General features: G+C 40.5%; 1 protein-coding gene across 3 annotated transcripts in view; it reads left to right on the forward strand.

The window, feature by feature from the left end:
• WDR7 (WD repeat domain 7) overlaps window positions 1–18,835 on the forward strand; it is a 323,076-nt gene that overhangs the window by 251,226 nt on the left and 53,015 nt on the right. For all 3 annotated transcript variants that reach the window (XM_061615103.1, XM_061615091.1, XM_061615098.1), the window contains one exon: window positions 4,766–4,865. In XM_061615103.1, coding sequence (XP_061471087.1) covers window positions 4,766–4,865 — 100 coding nt within the window. The remainder of the gene's footprint in view (window positions 1–4,765; window positions 4,866–18,835) is intronic.

An 18,835-nucleotide genomic window follows, 5' to 3' on the forward strand; every position in this document is an offset into this window, starting at 1 on the left:
ACATATAGAACAACAGAATATCAGAAAGCAAACAATAAAAACTGTAACAATAAATGAAAAATGGACCCATACAGCATCAGGGCACCAGCATTGGAGAACAAAGAAAAAAATCTGATGGAGTATCAGTGGAGGTGTTTGTTCTAGAACAAGAGCTATAGTTGATTTGGGGAGGGGTGGAGTGGAAAACAAGGTACTCATCAGTTAAGAGAGATCAGCGATTCCCAAAGCCCAGGAAACTAAAGTGAGGGAATTAGGCATGCCCATAGTGATGGAGAGGAAACCAGAAAGCAGGGAAATCACCAAGAATGCTGGCCCAAGGGTCATTGTGAATAAGGATGTCCATTCAGCCTTATGTAACAGAGTTGGCAGCCAAGCTGACAGAGGTGTGGGTTTTTTCCCCAAGCCTGTCTGGAGTGCAATAGATTAAAAAAAAAAATTTGAATGTTAGAATCATTTTGTTGGTTCTAACATAACAGAAGGTGTACTTCAGGTTTCCACTATATGTCCATTCTCGCTGCTTGAATCTTTCTGGTTAAGCCTTCAGGATCCAATATCTGACTTCAGTCTTGCTGCCCACCCTCCTTTCCTACCGTCAACAGAAGCAATAGCAGCCAGATAGCTCTGCAGGACTGATAGGGGAGGTGCAAGTCCATCCATCTCTCCTCCTGTGGAGACCTTCTTCTGACCTACGTTTTGGAGCTCCAGTTTAACTGGCTGGTGAGAAGAAAGACTTCTCAATCAGATTCCCTAGGCTTCTTTAGCTGTGTGCCCTAATTACTGCGCATCCGCATTTCCTGCAGCCAGCGCTTAGCAGTAAAAGCCACAACAAGAGGTTGCTTCTCAAGGGAGCACAGAAGTGTGAGCTTAAGTGTGCACTTACAGTTGCACTTGGTATATTGCAAATCTTTGGAATCAGATCTTATTTACAGTTTAAATTAGCGTTGCCCAGTTTTTTCCCCTTTTAGTTTATTTGTGAAAATAGAAAAGAACTTAAAAGAATTACCATAAAGCAATGTGGGATGGCATACATGGCACCAATGTCCAAATAAAATAGCTGTTAAACACACCCCTTATTTATATATATATAAAAAGATTGTATATGTCCTAACATCATCTTGATATTTATTGTTCAAAACAAGGACAAACATTGTCCTTCACTGTGTGAATTTATTTTGCACAGCCCGTCCTTCTCAAACATTCATATAATGTGTCAATGTTGAAACTGTGACAGTTCGCAAAACACCAATTCTGTGAAACCTCTTAAGTATAGCCATGGACTGCTTTCAAGTCGATCCTGCCTTATATGAATAGGGTTTTCATGGTAAGTGGTATTCAGAGGGGGTTTACCATTGCCACCCTCTGAGGCTGAGAGGCAGTGACTGGCCCAAGGTCATCCAGTGAGCTTCATGGCTGTGTGGGGATTCGAACCCTGGTCTCCCAGGTCATAGTCCAACACTCTAACCACTACACCACACTGGCTCTCAAATATAGCTATATGAAGTTCAAATTCATTGCTTAGCCAATTGGCCATTACAGTGCAGTAATTACATCACAATTGGCTGAGCATGACCAAGCATTCACTGCATTATCGGCAATCCCAAATATAATTTAAATCAGTCCCATTAACTACAATTATTAATCTGACAAATGAGCAATCGTATACCTATCAAAACCATCCATATAAAATTATATCTAGTCACAGATAGACATGTTTAGAATCAGCGACATCAGAAAAGATAAACTTACTGTGAATTCCTACAAGTTAAAATTTGGCATTACGGGACAAAATTGGTCATATTGAAAGAAAACCTAGGATAGTGTGTGTGTGTGTGTGTGTGCGTTATGTGCCTTCAGGTTGATTACAACTTATGGTGATCCTATGAATCAGCAACCTAGATAGAGAGCAGCAAATATGTGAATAGATTTTCTACACATCAGTAGGAATATGTCAGAGAAAATGGATTGTCTCCTGTTAGCTCCATTGCATGCCTACAGCCTGAATGCTTGTAGCAAAGATTTTTAAAACAGTCTCAACACAGTGTGTGTTGTATTTAATTTATGTATTAGATTTTAAGAGTTCATATAAATTTAGTGGTCAACTAACTTTTTAAAAAAATAATGAATGGAATTTTAGGAAACTAGCTAGAAAAATATTTTTGTTTCTGTTTCCTGAGGAATATACTCCCCTATATTGGCTCTGCTAATATTTTTGTTATAGTCGTTGCAAGCTATTCTGTTTTCTGTCTTGATTGTCTGATGTTGGTCAAACCACATTTCCTCCCCTTCATTATTCTTCTAAGAAACATTTTCAGTTATCCTGTTTCCTTACACCAATAAGCATATCTACATACAAGAATATAGTGGTGTGATGCAAAAGAACTGGCCTTTATGCCAGGTTGTCAAGCATTCGTGCACACAGGCTGGGTTCAAACTAAACACTAAGCCAAAAATTCTGCCTTAATAATCTAGGATACGCATGAACTGTACACAGGTCATTTGCAGCCACGTTTCTTCTTCCTTTGTGCAAATGTTTATAAAAGTCAAGATTCATCATTTAACCGTAGCTTCCCTTTATGCTCAAACCCAGAAACTACAACACAAAAACAAAAATAGCAAATTTAAAAATTGGCATTGTTAAAAGACAATTTCCTCAAATCAAACTTGTTTAAAACTGATAGAAGCTTGTAATGTTGATATATCCCAGGTTGACCTCTCTGCCACTTTAGGAGGTGCAGCACCACCACCACAAAGAAGGAATGTGTGTTATACCAAACATCAGGAACCTCAGTAGTCCTTCAGTGCTTTGTTGCAAAAATGCTCTGTCATCATTAACAAACCATAACTTCTTTGTGCAGAAAAATTGCAATCGTGGTCCAGAATACAAGGTTAACAGTTAACACAGCCTTACAAAATAGAGCCCTGTTTTATTTTCCATTTGGTAGAAATTTATTTTGGTAGAGTCACAAGCTGTACAAACATGCTCAACAATAAAGCTATATTACTGTGCACGGGAGATTTTGCTATTAAGAATTACCAGGGATTTCAAATAAGACAAACTATATAAAATAGATTCCTAATCTAGGCATTGCAGAATAACCTGTTGCTTTCTCCTCTATTATTGTACATAAACCAAACCAACAAAACAATGGCTTAGAATCCTTTTAATTTTATTACCTGAATTTTGTTTAACCATATTAAATAATTCTTCACATCCTTCTGTGTCCCCAGGCTTCAGAATTCCTTAGACTAAAACCTTCTTGCTCTTCAGAATCCCATTTTCACCATTGCATCATCTTTTACCCTCCCTAGCAAAAAAGAAAAATACAAGTATTTGTATTTAAATTATTCTTTTCTCATAACATATTCTTGTTTTTATCAGGAATTGGTTTCTCCCTCCTGCCATCTCTCCTACAAAGGAGTATAGGGCTGCTTACAAGACATACCTCTTGTAAGATAAGAGATTTCTGAGTACCAATGTAAGCAGGGTTTTGTTAATATTAGCAGTACCTATGTAGTTGACTCAAGCAAGTCATGCACCATGTGTGAACAGAGAGAAAACATCCACCTGCCACTGTGCTATGGTAGAGAGAGAGAAAAATCCCTTCATGTAGTGGCAAGTCAGACCTTGTGTGTAGAAAGCAGTAGCAGGCAATCAATAAAGCAATGATCGAAGTTCTCAGCATTTGATCACCAGATCACCTCCTTGTTTAACAATCAGCAACAATCTAGCAGCCATCAGTTACACATGAAATGAAGTGGGGAAGCAAAAAAATGTATCTAACCTCTCTATATGTGCTGAATCCCAGCTCCCGTTACCTCTCACAGTGAAATTAGCAGCATGCTAACACAGGAAGTGCTGCATATACTTTTTATTCCTCAGTTGTAGACAGAACTGTTCATACATATTTTAAAAAAAATCCAGTAGGGTTATCTTTATTTATTTATTTTATTTATTAATTATTTTATTTATATCCCGCCCTTCCTCCCAGCAGGAGCCCAGGACGGCAAACAGAAACACTGAAAACACTCTAAAACATCATAAAAACAGACCTTAAAATACATTAAAACAAAACAACGTTTAAATTAAAAAAAAAAAGAAAAGCTTTACCTTGCAGCAATAAGAGTTATCACAGAAGAACAAAACGACACAGGTGTTGTTAATGGTTGCCAGTGTGGTATACTGTGTGGACTTTAACTGGACAGACTTGGGTTCAAATCCCTGCTTTCTGAGTTATCTCAGGCCAATTAACACTCTCAACCTAATATACCTCACAAGGTCATTGGTAAGATAAAATGAGGTTGTTGGAGAAAGGATGGTATGGAATACAATAAATAAGTATCAAAATTAAATACTATATGTGTTTCAAGAAAAAACACTTATCGGAGCAGAATCTGACTGAAAAAAATATTCTATAGCAGATCTGCTATTTGACAATAATTGTAATTTCAGTCCGGCATATTCAGAGCAGCTTATGTGTTCACTCAAGAGTCTTTATTCAGAACATGTATGAGTTATTGCATAAGAAGCTGGACAGGTGCATTTATCTGGCAAGAGGCCAGAGCCAAAAGAAGAGGGTATCATGGCATTGCAAATGGCTGGTTGTGTAGCCATGGCTAAAGTGGCTTTGTAGGACCATGCTGTAAAATAAAATGTTGATACTAGCACTCCTGTTAATTACCAGAGTGTAGTAAAAAAAGAAGAAGCTTTACTTCATACATAATCCGATCAAATCTCACTTGTTCCTTGCTCAAATGTTCAATTCAGGTTCTACATGGTCAGCTATTATGAGCGGAGTCACAGAATAGCAGTTGGATCTCGCCATGGTTCAGTGGCCCTCTACGACATCCGGACTGGAAAATGTCAGGTAAATAAATCATTGTGATCTCCTCTCTGTAAACTGTAGAAGTTACTGAAAGGAAAGAGACTAGCTCTGCACCAGTTGACATGCTGAGTCGCTGCAACATTATGGATAATGCTAAGGGGGATCAATAGTTTAATGAAGGACTCAATGTATATAGAGTCTTACTGTTTTCAGTTGCTGTAACTGAATGGTGAGCAAAGGTGGGTTAATAATAGCTGTCCAAAAAAACCTGTAACTTCTCACAGAGTATGTTGAATGTTTTGCTTACTTCATATACCATTTTTAATGTCTGCTGATTATTCTATTTTAGCAAGATCAATTAAGCATCTACACAGACACATTCCCTTTTTAATATTCAAAGATTTGTTAAGCAGCACGATAGATTAAAAGCACTATGAATAATCATCACCAGAATATAGCTGAATTAAGCTCCAGTCAGAAGCAAGTTAATTTCTTTGAACTTCCAAGTAAATGTACTTAAGATCAGACTGTAAATTGGCATCATCGGGTCAAAACACACCAGGTCCTTCTACTAAGGCAGAAATAACAAAGAATCTTAAGAGACAGATACCAACATTCTCACATTGCCAGGAGGCACAAGTCAGGAATCCTGTAATATTTATTTTTCTTTGTGTTCGCAAGACACAAATTCTCTCCCCCCCCCTTTCTTTTTCCTGACAATATCTCAGTTCAGGGCAACCTATTTCAGTTCAATCTCAGTTGCATTAAGAATTGCAGGCCGAATCTTCAGCTCATTTTCCCCTAATTTTTTAAGTTGATATTTGAACTTAATGATATTTATATAAATGCCCTATTTATTTAAGAACAGAAACCATAATAAGAACACAAATTTCCTCAAATCCCAATGAGGCAGTCTAGAGCAGGGGTGGAGAACCATTTCCAGCCAGTGGGTTGGATGCTTAGGTCTCCAACCTCCGCGGGTCATTTTGACTGGTTGGCAAGGCTGCCCACCTGCCAATCACTTAAGCCCAGTGCCTTTGCAAGTGCTGATGACCTGCTGATTGTTGACTCTTTCAAAGGCACAGGGCTTTGCAGGTGCTGCTGATCACTGGTGCCTACAAACCCTGCTTTCAGCAGGGAGCTGTGTCCTTATGTGCCCCAAACCTGATGTCATATATGATGTTGAGTGTAGGGCAGGTGGGCGTGGCTTGGGGAAAACCACCTCATGAGCCAAATTAGGACCCCTATCAGGCCTAATTAAGCCTACAGTCTGGAGGTTTCCCACTCTTGGCCTAGAGAATAATCATCTGATAAAAAGTGAATTTTTCCTGTACTTCACAGAAAGAAAATCCATGAACTGGTAAGAAATAGAAATGCAACTTCACATTCAGATACGGCCAAAGGTGATCTCTAAGGGACAATTTTCACATCTGCCAATGAATTTCAGAAGATCCCCTAGTAGTTGATCACATGCTAGTGTCTCAGCTTCCTTTGTGTTAGGTAAAACAATCGATTTTAGTCTCTTATTAGAGGATATAGCTGATTGATCCAGTTTGAACTTAGGCTTGTCATACATGGATGACCCTGCTGTGCATAATAATAGTGTTCTAGAGGAAGCCTCACACATTGGCCACATTTGCACATAATAGTGAGCCAAGAAGCTTGGCTTAATAAAACACACTGCGCATGACCCTCATGCTGGTACCTACAGCACAATCACTCCCACTTTGCTTCTCACCTGGTGCTGATAGGTAAACAAGCAGGATGGGGATAGCTTGGTACTATGGCCAAACCTGGGACATGGTTTGTTACTCCCGAATAAGCCATGATCTTTAAGCCAGCAACAAACCATGGTTTTAGGGTGGATAGCAAATAAGGTTTTCATTCTCGTTTTTATTTATTTTATTCTTTGGGCCTTCCTTCTTCTTTTTTCTTTCCACCTAAGAACAATAGCACAGAGGTATGCTTATCCTGGTCCCCCTCCCTTCCCCCCCATAGTTAGTTTTCTAATATGTCTGCAGTGTAAATACACTGAGTTTTATTTCCACTGCTAGTTCTAGAAAGCATGGCTCCACATTATGGATTCCCAAATGTGGTTTTAAAAATGTGTCTGGGAGTCTAAAGTAGCTAACAAAGGTCAGAGGTGTTGATGGAGAGGCTGGGCAAGTGCTCACAGCTACATCTCTGTATGAATGGCTGAATCTGCAATGAAAATCTTCCCTCTGGCTTGGTTTGCCCTTGGTTCAGTAGACATGCTAGAGTATCTTATCTTGGTGACTTTTTTTTTGTCCTAACAACCTTTTAGGATGTGTTCTGTGTATTGACAATGGGCAGCTTGGAAAAAGCAAATCACTGACTTATATTTGTACATTTTAACCATAAGTGCTTTGTTTTGTTGTTTGACGTGGCATCATCTTTTAAATTAAATAAATTTAAATCTAATCAATTAAATCTAGACCTGGTTAGGTAATTTGGATGAACAGTAAACCAGTTTGGTTATATTCATGATGATCCTGGAAAAAGGACATTTCAGTCAGGAAAAGATTATCTTGCTGGAAGTACACTCAAGCACAGGCTAATTCAGACAGTTCTTCTGTGCAAGGGTTGTTTAGGCACAAATGGGCTCATAGGGACATTTGGAGTTTTGAGAGTGCGCTATGGGAACTACTCCATCTGGTCATCTCTCTCTCTCTCTCCCTCCCCTCCCCCCCTCTCTCTCCCCTCTCTCCCCCCTCCCCCCTCTCTCTCTCACACACACACCCTTTCCATGTTTTTCAAAAACTTTTAATGCTTTCATTGGTAACCTGTACAGTACAAATTATCCAGTGATTGCCAGGACTACTAAAATATGAATCCAAGGCACAGATCCTCATGGATCATAATTGTTTACATAGGATGACAACAAAAACATCCACAAAAACGATTCTGTGAACACAGAGCCCTGTGATTTGACAGTAGTTTTGTCCTTTTTTGAGAGAGAAAATAGGATCCATAAGGATCTGTATCTTCGATCCATGTTTTTGTGCCTTGGCAACAATGGAAAGCATCAGATTTGTGATTTTAACAGTTCAGTCAATGGAAGATATATGTGATCGGTGATCAGATGGTGGCATTTTTGGAGGTGGGGAGGACACTGGGGAAAATGCAATTACCATTTTACTGGATCTGGTATGTGCCCATGCACTTGTATACTTTGTCTCTGGCACTCTTTCCCTGCTCACTCTGTTCCCTCCCCACAGTCTCTCAGATCACTCCTCTTCCCTTTCCTCCCATCTACGTCACTCCATTATCTTTTCAGGTGCTCAGGTGTTTGATTTGAACCTTGAAAAGTACATAGAGCAGAAAGAGGAAGTAGGAAAAGCAACACCTTTTCTCACTTCCTCTTTCAACTCTGTGTTTTTCTGGTAAAGAAAGGTAACCACCCTCACCACCTCATGACGCAGGGGCCAATGAGTGAGCACTATACGCAAAGACTTTGTGGGAACCAGATTGCCTTTGCATCTGCAGGCACCACATTGACAACAGTTGCTAGTTGCTTTCTTTTTCAGCCTGGATTGTCCTCTGTGTGGATTATATTCTGCTTGAACATGAACTGGGTCAGGGATCATGTTGCATATCTTCTCTGTGCATCAACAGCACAATACTCATGTAATAAATGAGGTCTCCTTTAAAAAAATGGATTGGCACTGGTTTTCTGGCATACTTTAAAAAAATTAATTAGTTCAGAATTGAGAAAATGAAGTACAATGGAAAATCACCACCTACAGGATTTCACAAATGTGGTTGCCAGCAATGAATATATATGTGTTTGCAACAATGAGCTCTCCTTTGAATGACAAAGAAAGGGCAGTGAGGTGCAGTGATAAATGTAGTGGGGTGGAACTAGACAAGGAAAGGGATACCAAAAGTAGACCCAGTACAATCTGAAAATGCTTCAGGAATTAGTAAAGAGGGAGAGTGGTCTGTGGTGACTATGTTGGGCTGCTGATGAAAATGAAATGGACTGCCTTCAAGTCGATCCCGACTTACGGTGACCCTATGGATAGGGTTTTCATGGTAAGTGGTATTCAGAGGGGGTTTACCATTGCCTTCCTCTGAGGCTCAGAGACAGTCACTGGCCCAAGGTCATGAAGCCAGTGAGCTTCATGGCTGTCTAGGGATTCAAACCCTGGTCTCCCAGGTCGTAGTCCAACATTCTAACCACTACACCACACTGGCTCTCTGGGGGCTGCTGATAGGTTATAAAAAATATCAGGGAGCTAGGAATCTAAAGATCTCCTCTCAGCCATTGAGCAGGTAAACATCTGATTGTTGTATGTTGGTTGGAGGTTATGCCAGGGACTTTGGGTGCAGTAGTTCTGATGTTGAGGCTGTAGGAAAGAGGAGGATTGTGTGCAGTACCAGAAGATCCTGTTAGATAGAAGATATGGAGATCTAGACACCTGGGACAAAATAAGATTCCTCCTTCCAGGCTTTCTGTACTTTAGAAAAAACATGGAAGTGGCATGTCTCATTTTGTGCTGGATGGGAGAAATACAGTTTTCCCCCTCCCTGGTTTTTCTTACACTCCAGGCACTTGGGTGGATTGTTAGGGTGGATGCCTCACTGTTTTCCAGACTTTGGAGACTCTCAGAAGCAGCAAGAAAATACCTAAGTATTTCTAAAGCGAGCACAACCTGAGGGGTTGGCTTCTTGCCTCCCTTAAGTCCCCTGCACGTGCAAGAAGAGTTGGAGGGTGGTGATCCTAAATAATGGCTGACTACCACAGACTTCTGAACTTGAGGAACTTACTACAACCACAACACACTAGACAAATTTATGAAGGGTAGATTGAACATCTGCTTTGAAATTTATTTACTTTAATTAATTTATCTACTTGATGTCCCAAAAAGTGTCTCAAGGTGGCTAACAGTTATGATAATTAGATGTAGACCCCTATATTCAGAGGCAGGACACTAGTGAATATCTACTGAAGGAATGGGAATCGGTTGGCCCTCCAGATATTGCTGGACTCCAACTCCCTTCTGCCCCAGCCAACTTGGCCAGTTATTAGGGACCTGCTGCTGGGGGACAAATCTGGAGAGCTCTTATCTTCATGCCCTGCTTGTAAGTTTCCAGCATCTTCTGATTAGTGTATGTTGGAAACAGACCATAGGACTAGATGGGCCCTAAGTGTGCCAGTGGGGCTGGGTTTTTTCCCTGATCAAAGGTGTGTGAAAAAGATGTATCTGAATCTTTCTTTTCTGAGAAATGAGATTTGCAGCATCTGTTGCAACTACAGGCTTTTGATGCTGGAACTTTTAAGTATCATTGTAAAATATCTGCTTATTCACACTGGAATACAAAACTTGTCCCTTCCTGTAAATAAGGTTGAGTTTCAAGAAGGAGTTCTGGCTGCTTCCATTTGACAAACGATTTCAATAACTTTGTTATTAATTATTTAGTAAAGCTGGCAATTATAGTAGCCTGTTGGATAACTTGTTAACTGTTGCCCTTAGGAAGCACATAATGTTGCTCCTGTTCTTGCAGTCACTTTTGAAACGCTGTGGCTCCTCATGGACCACATTTGGTGTCTGTTTGCACCTAATGTAGTGCAGGTGTCACTAACAGAGCTGGCAGTTGCCCCAAAAGAAATGTGTAATGTGCAACTCCCCAAAGAGTCCAACAGTGACTCTTATAAGTAAGACACGTATTTGTAGCGTGCATCTTTGTGGTGAGCAAAGTGCATGCCATTCGATATTAAAGGTTGTGCTTTTTACTAGAGAAAAGAGCTTTAAAGTGTGCTAGACATAATTCAGAGCCCTACAAACTCAGTTGCATTATCTCTATTGCAAACTGAGGACTGAGTCTAAAAGACAATGGCTCTGTCTAAGATCACATTGTATGTTTTCATGGCCAAAGTGAGATTTGAATCAAGGACTTCCTAGGAACAGGGCATGGTGTTTTAGTCACTGTGTATACTAGGTTTCAAGATTTTAAACTTATAGTGGCACCCCAATACCAAAGCAGAAGGGAGAACTGCTTGCCTACAATGGACACGCACATGCCTTAAGGTGAAGCTATACAGACTCAGTGCGTATGGCGACATTTCTTTGGCTACTCTGGGTTTGGAAGCAGACAAATTTAGATCCTATTTTTAAACATGCTTCCTTCTCTGGATGGTTACACATGAATGGAATTGTAATATTGTATGATGTTCATGTAGGGAGCCAGTGTGGTGTAGTGGTTAAGGTGCTGGACTATGACCTGGGAGACCAGGGTTCAAATCCTCACACAGCCATGAAGCTCACTGGGTGACCTTGGGCCAGTCACTGCCTCTCAGCCTCAGAGGAAGGCAGTGGTAAAACCCCTCTGAATACCGCTTACCATGAAAACCCTATTCGTAGGGTCACCGTAAGTCAGAATCGACTTGAAGGCAGTCCATTTCCATAATGTTCATGTTGTGTCACTATATGTAACTCTTGTGCAATGCCTGGTAACAGTACTTGCATTGGACCCAAGATTGACAGAGAAGTTATTTAGTCCAGAGATTCCCAAAAGATGGTCCATGAGCTTCATTCAGGTGGTCCATTGCATGTCCACATTAAATATTCATATTTATTTATTCTGTGGAATTCAAATTCTAATGCAATAAAATAAGCAATTAAAATGCAATTAAAATAATAAAGCACAATAGCACAGCAGATTACAATTGCTACAACAGACAAAACTGGCAAAAGAAATGCAAGAAGACAAGAAGGGATGCTAAAAAAGAATTTGAGGAGCACATTGCTAAGAACATAAAAACCAACAACAAAAAATTCTATAAATACATTCAAAGCAGGAGACCATCTAGGGAAGCGATTGGACCCTTGGATGATAAGGGAGTCAAAGGTGTACTAAAGAATGATAAGGAGATTGCAGAGAAGCTAAATGAATTCTTTGCATCTGTCTTCACAGTGGAAGATATAGGGCAGATCCCTGAACCTGAACTAACATTTGCAGGAAGGGATACTGAGGAACTGAGACAAATAGTGGTAACGAGAGAGGAAGTTCTAGGCTTAATAGACAATATAAAAACTGACAAATCACCGGGCCCGGATGGCATCCACCCGAGAGTTCTCAAAGAACTCAAATGTGAAATTGCTGATCAGCTAACTAAAATATGTAACTTGTCCCTCGGGTCCTCCTCCGTGCCTGAGGACTGGAAAGTGGCAAATGTAACGCCAATCTTCAAAAAGGGATCCAGAGGGGATCCTGGAAATTACAGGCCAGTTAGCTTAACTTCTGTCCCTGGAAAACTGGTAGAAAGTATGATTAAAGCTAGATTAACTAAGCACATAGAAGAACAAGCCTTGCTGAAGCAGAGCCAGCATGGCTTCTGCAAGGGAAAGTCCTGTCTCAGTAACCTATTAGAATTCTTTGAGAGTGTCAACAAGCATATAGATAGAGGTGATCCAGTGGACATAGTGTACTTAGACTTTCAAAAAGCGTTTGACAAGGTACCTCACCAAAGACTTCTGAGGAAGCTTAGCAGTCATGGAATAAGAGGAGAGGTCCTCTTGTGGATAAGGAATTGGTTAAGAAGCAGAAAGCAGAGAGTAGGAATAAACGGACAGTTCTCCCAATGGAGGGCTGTAGAAAGTGGAGTCCCTCAAGGATCGGTATTGGGACCTGTACTTTTCAACTTGTTCATTAATGACCTAGAATTAGGAGTGAGCAGTGAAGTGGCCAAGTTTGCTGACGACACTAAATTGTTCAGGGTTGTTAAAACAAAAAGGGATTGCGAAGAGCTCCAAAAAGACCTCTCCAAACTGAGTGAATGGGCGGAAAAATGGCAAATGCAATTCAGTATAAACAAGTGTAAAATTATGCATATTGGAGCAAAAAATCTTAATTTCACATATATGCTCATGGGGACTGAATTGGCGGTGACCGACCAGGAGAGAGATCTCGGGGTTGTAGTGGACAGCACGATGAAAATGTCGACCCAGTGTGCGGCAGCTGTGAAAAAGGCAAATTCCATGCTAGCGATAATTAGGAAAGGTATTGAAAATAAAACAGCTGATATCATAATGCTGTTGTACAAATCTATGGTGCGGCCGCATTTGGAATACTGTGTACAGTTCTGGTCGCCTCATCTCAAAAAGGATATTATAGAGTTGGAAAAGGTTCAGAAGAGGGCGACCAGAATGATCAAGGGGATGGAGCGACTCCCTTACGAGGAAAGGTTGCAGCATTTGGGGCTTTTTAGTTTAGAGAAAAGGCGGGTCAGAGGAGACATGATAGAAGTGTATAAAATTATGCATGGCATTGAGAAAGTGGATAGAGAAAAGTTCTTCTCCCTCTCTCATAATACTAGAACTCGTGGACATTCAAAGAAGCTGAATGTTGGAAGATTCAGGACAGACAAAAGGAAGTACTTCTTTACTCAGCGCATAGTTAAACTAGGGAATTTGCTCCCACAAGATGCAATAATGGCCACCAGCTTGGATGGCTTTAAAAAGATTAGACAAATTCATGGAGGACAGGGGCTATCAATGGCTACTAGCCATGATGGCTGTGCTCTGCCACCCTAGTCAGAGGCAGCATGCTTCTGAAAACCAGAAGCCTCAGAAGGGGAGAGTGTTCTTGCACTCGGGTCCTGATTGCGGGCTTCCCCCAGTCACCTGGTTGGCCACTGTGAGAACAGGATGTTGGACTAGATGGGCCACTGGCCTGATCCAGCAGGCTCTTCTTATGTTGTTATGACAGAAAAATCATTAAGAGGTTTGTGGGGGGGGACTTTGGAAATCACTGATTTAGCCTATAGAACAGTTATTGCATCCATCACTATGGCAGAGGAGTCTTCACCATTCTAATTCTGTGAGAGCATGTGAAGCAACCATGTGAAGAAACTGTTCCTTATGGTGGTGATGTTATGTGCCTTCAAATCAATTACGACGTACGGCGACCCTATGAATCAGCGACCTCCTATAGCATCTATTATAAACCACCCTGTTCAGATCTTGTAAGTTCAGGTCTGTGGCTTCCTTTTGGGAATCAATCCATCTCTGGTTTGGTCTTCCCCTTTTTTCTGTTTTTCCTAGCATTATTGTCTTTTCTAGTGAATCATGTCTTCTCATTATGTGTCCAAAGTATGATAACCTCAGTTTCATCATTTTAGCTTCTAATGATAGTTCTGGTTTAATTTGTTCTAACACCCAATTATTTGTCTTTTTCACAGTCCATGTTATGTGCAAAGCTCTCCTCCAACACCACATTTCAAATGAGTTGATTTTTCTCTTATCCGCTTTTTCACTGTCCAACTTTCACATCCATACACAGAGATCGGGAATACCATGATCTGAATGATCCTGACTTTATTCTTCAGTGATACATCTTTGCATTTGAGGACCTTTTCTAGTTCTCTCATAGCTGTCCTCCCCAGTCCTAGCCTTCTTCTGATTTCTTGACTATTGTCTCCATTTTGGTTAATGACTTTGCCAAGGTATTGATAATCCTTGACAAGTTCAATGTCCTCATTGTCAACTTTAAAGTTGACATATGGTGTTAGAGGAGGGGAACCCTGAACCATGTAGGCTGTTTTACAGGCTATTGGTGGCTCTTACGGAATACTGATAAGGGAATGACACCCCTACCGCTCTTTGATCTTGTATGTTTGTTGTGTCTCCACTTGCTTCACTGAAAGTTATGATTCTGTACAGGGCTGTGGAGTCGGGCTCGTGGAATCGGAGTCGGAGTCGGTAGAAATGTTCCGACTCCGATTCCGACTCCTTCATAAATGGCAAATGTATATTAACTAGTAATAACAAATTTACTGTAGTAAAATGGTAGCACAAGGCATTTCATCACCACCACATGAATCCAGAGCTTGGAAAAGCTACTTTTTTGAACTACAACTCCCATGAGCCCAATCCCTGGGGCTGATAGGAGTTGTAGTTTAAAAAAGTAACTTTTCCAAGCTCTGGATTCACGTGGTGGTGATGAAATGCCTTGTGCTACCATTTTACTACAGTAAATTTGTTATTACTAGTTAATATACATTTGCCATTTATGAAGGAGTCGGAGTCGGACAGTAGAAAAATAGAGTTGTCGGAGTCGAAGGGCTGGCGTACCGACTCCACAGCCCTGATTTTGTATGAAAATGCATCTACATGAGTTATTCTGTGCTTCTTATTTAGTACATGAACTTCTAGTGTTCTACATGTGATGCTGGGGGAGGCTTTGTGAATCTTTGTGAGACCATATGCACGCTATAAAGCTCATGCCAGTTCTGCATCGGAGATCACACTGAGGAAACAAGTCCAGATGAGAGGTTTGTGTGCACTCTAATGCCAAACATATTTGCTCAAAAGTGAGTCACCCTGTTTCGGTAAGGTTTGCATTCTGGAGTGTATGTTTGAAGACTGTTAAACATCTTTATTTGTATTTATCTATTTACTTACTTAAAGTATATCCCACCCTTCATCCCAAAGTGGCCCAGGGCAACAAACACACAAGTGATACAACATCTTAAAAACAATTCTGGTACAGTTGTAGCCATAGAAAGATCTTTACTTAAAAGGTTTTTGGAAAGAGGAAATAAGTGCCAAAAAGACAACAGAGATTATGCCTTCTTCTCATATTTAACGGGAGGCAATTCCAAAGTGTAGGTGCCAATAAAGGTCTGCTTCCTATGTTGTGCAGAACAGACCTCCTGATAAGATAGTATCTTCAGGAGGCCCTCACCTGCAGAGTGACTGGCTATTGACTGGCTATATAAGAGGTAAGACGATATTTCAGGTATCCTAAGCTGTATAGGGCTTTGCAAAACAGAACTGGCATCTTGAACTTAGCCCGGTAACTATTTGGGCAGGGAATGAGAACCTGAAACCCTTTAGATATTGCTGGGCTGAGGTCCCTTCATCTGTAACTATTGGTCATACTTTCTGGGACTGATGAGAGTTCCATATGGAAGTGCATCTTGGATATGGATTCCCTTTGAGAGTAAGGGCAGTATATAAATGTAAATAATAATGATGATAATAATAAATACAGCAATGTGTGGAGGGCCGCAGGTTCCCCATCCCTGGTTTAGAGTTACTAACATTTATTTATTTATTTATTTAATTTGTATCCCGCCCTTCCTCCCAGCAGGAGCCCAGGGCGGCAAACAAAGCACTAAAACACTTTAAAACATCATAAAAGCAGATCTTAAAATACATTAAAACAAAACAGCATTAAAAACATATTTTTAAAAAAAACCTTAAAAGGGTTAAAAACATTACTAAAAAATGTATTAAACAATTCTTACACAGATGCAGACTGGGATAGGTCTCAACTGAAAAGGCTTGTTGAAAGAGGAAAGTCTTCAAAAGGCGCCAAAAAGATAGCAGAGATGGCGCCTGCCTAATATTCAAAGGGAGGGAATTCCACAGGGTAGGTGCCGCCACACTAAAGGTCCGTTTCCTATATTGTGCAGAACGAACCTCCTGATAAGATGGTATAATAAATATAAACATATTTTAATTTAGTTTTAGTCTGCTAAAAATCCAAGAGAATGATAATGAGAGTTTGTTTTTTAACTTCTTGCTTATTACACAGAGAAAGAATATTATAACAAATGCAAAAAATCCTCTTGAACTTATAATGAATGATATATTTTGTTCCAATATATAAAACTGCTCCATTCCAAAGCAAACTGTAAAATGACAAATAGTTAACTTACACATCAGCATAACAGAAGGAAAATTGGAAAACTATTTAATGTAAACAATAATGAAGCCTTGACTCTGAGCTTTTTTTTAAAAAAAAATGGAAAAGTATCTTGATCTGTCTTGTGCCAGTTCCCCCAGCAGCACATGCTCCCCTGAAAATTTGCTCAAGAAGGTTGGAGGACCCTCCAGAGTATTGTGGGGAATGGTACAGGAGTCTTTTGAGGAAGGATTGACCCAAATCACCTCCTTTCACCCTTCTGATAGCACAAGTCTCTGCTAGACCACAAGCTCTTCCATGAGTGCATTTCAGCATAGGAGTCGGGCTGCTGGGGCAGTAAACTGAAGCAAGAGGAGAACATATTGAACTACAGCTGCAACAGGAAAGCCAGTTCTTGGAACCTCAGTTTGGGATATTATCATTTTGGCAGCAGTTGCAATAACTTCCTCTCCTTGTATTTGCCACAAACTCTTCCATACTTCTTTCTCTCCCTCTCCTCAGACAGAATATACCAAGTGACATATGAAGACCAGGGTTGACTGCTTTGCCAATGCACACTTAGCACGGTCTGCCTGAAACCTATGAATGCCTGGAGAAAGCCATCCTGATTGGCTGGAACTGAGATAGACCATACTATGTAAATCCTTCTCTCATAAACAGTTTAGTGCATGCAGCATGGTTGAGAATTAACGTGGATGCCTACTAACATAGGAAGGGAGCGGAAGGGAGGATAAGACGTTTTTCTTGCTAGGCATTTGTCAACCCTGCCTCCCTTGTGGCACTACCTATTGTATGAGTAAGGCAGTGAGCAGAGTTCATATTGATACCTTTCCTTCCACTCCCTCCATTCAAAATAAATTGCCAGCCAGGATTTTAAACCAGCAGTGAGAGCAAGAAATATGCATTTGCTCATTTTTAAAAGAAAAACACAACTGACTTTTGCAAAAGAAATTTCCCAGCTGCTCCCTTAATTGAAATTATCAGCAGCTACAAACTTAGATAAGACATGAAAGGAAATGGCAAAGTCAGTTCAGGGGCTTGTGAGTGTTTGTCTACAGTCTCAATAAATTCAACATGGTATGTGTTTCATCATCATACTGCCAGTATCATGCAGTTATACAAATCTATGGTGCGACTGCATTTGGAATACTGTGTACAATTCTGGTCATCTCAAAAAGGATATTATAGAGCTGGGAAAGGTTCAGAATAGGGCAACCAAAATCATCAACGGGACGGAGCAACTTCCCTATGAAGAAAGGTTGCAGCATTTAGAGCTTTTCAGTTTAGAGCACAGGTTCCCAAACTGTGGTCTGTGGACCACCGGTGGTCCATGACCTTCATTCATGTTTATGGCATGTCTGAAGAACACTTTCAATTTGAATTCTGTAGCATTCTGTTGAATCCAGATGGCAATACAATATGAGAAATAAAAAAGCAATAAAATAAAATAAAAATCATACAATATCTAGCACAGTGCATTACAATTGCTACAGCAGGCTGACAGAAATCATTAAGTAGTCCACCAGGTCCCTTGGCAATTTTCAAATGGTCTGTAGGAGAAAAAGTTTGAGAACCACTGGTTTAGAGAAAAGGCAAGTAGGAGCTGTCATGACAGAAGTGTATAAAAGTATGCATGGCATGAAGACAGTGGATAGAGAAAAGTTTTTTCTTCCTCTCACATAACACTAGAACTCATGGACATCCAATGAAGTTGAATGTTGGAAGATTCAGGACAGACAAGAAAAAGTACTTCACACATTGCATAGTTAAACTATGGAATTTGCTCCCACAAGAGGCAGTGATGACCACCAACTTTGATGGCTTTAAAAGAAGATTAGAAAACTTTATGGAGGAAAAGGTTGTCAGTGGCTACTAGCCATGATGGCTATGCTGAACCCCATGGTTGGAGGCAGTATGTTTCCAAATACCAGTTGCTGGAAACCACAGCAGGGAAGAGTGCTCTTGCACTGAGGTACTGTTTGCAGGTTTCCCATGGGCAACTGTTTGGCTACTGTGAGAACAGGATGCTGAACTAGATAGGCCATTGGCCTAGTCTAGCAGGCTATCCTTATGTTCACGGTCAGCAAGAAAGGAATGAGCTTGGGGAGTGTTGAGGGGATAGGTCATTTGGGGATATTTACTGATCAGTGGGGTAGATTTTTTTTGTCAGGCATGAGAAAGGAAGGGACCTGGTTGAAAAAGTGATAGATATTTATTTACACCAGCCATTGATCTTTGCAAAGAAAAGCTGTCTTTATTGTTTTAAAATACAGTAGGGCCCCGCTTACTGGTGCTTTGCATTCCGGCGTTCCGCTAATGCAGCGGCGGGAAATTCC

The sequence above is a fragment of the Rhineura floridana genome, chromosome 1 (assembly GCF_030035675.1).
Source record: "Rhineura floridana isolate rRhiFlo1 chromosome 1, rRhiFlo1.hap2, whole genome shotgun sequence".
NCBI classification, from domain to species: domain Eukaryota; kingdom Metazoa; phylum Chordata; class Lepidosauria; order Squamata; family Rhineuridae; genus Rhineura; species Rhineura floridana.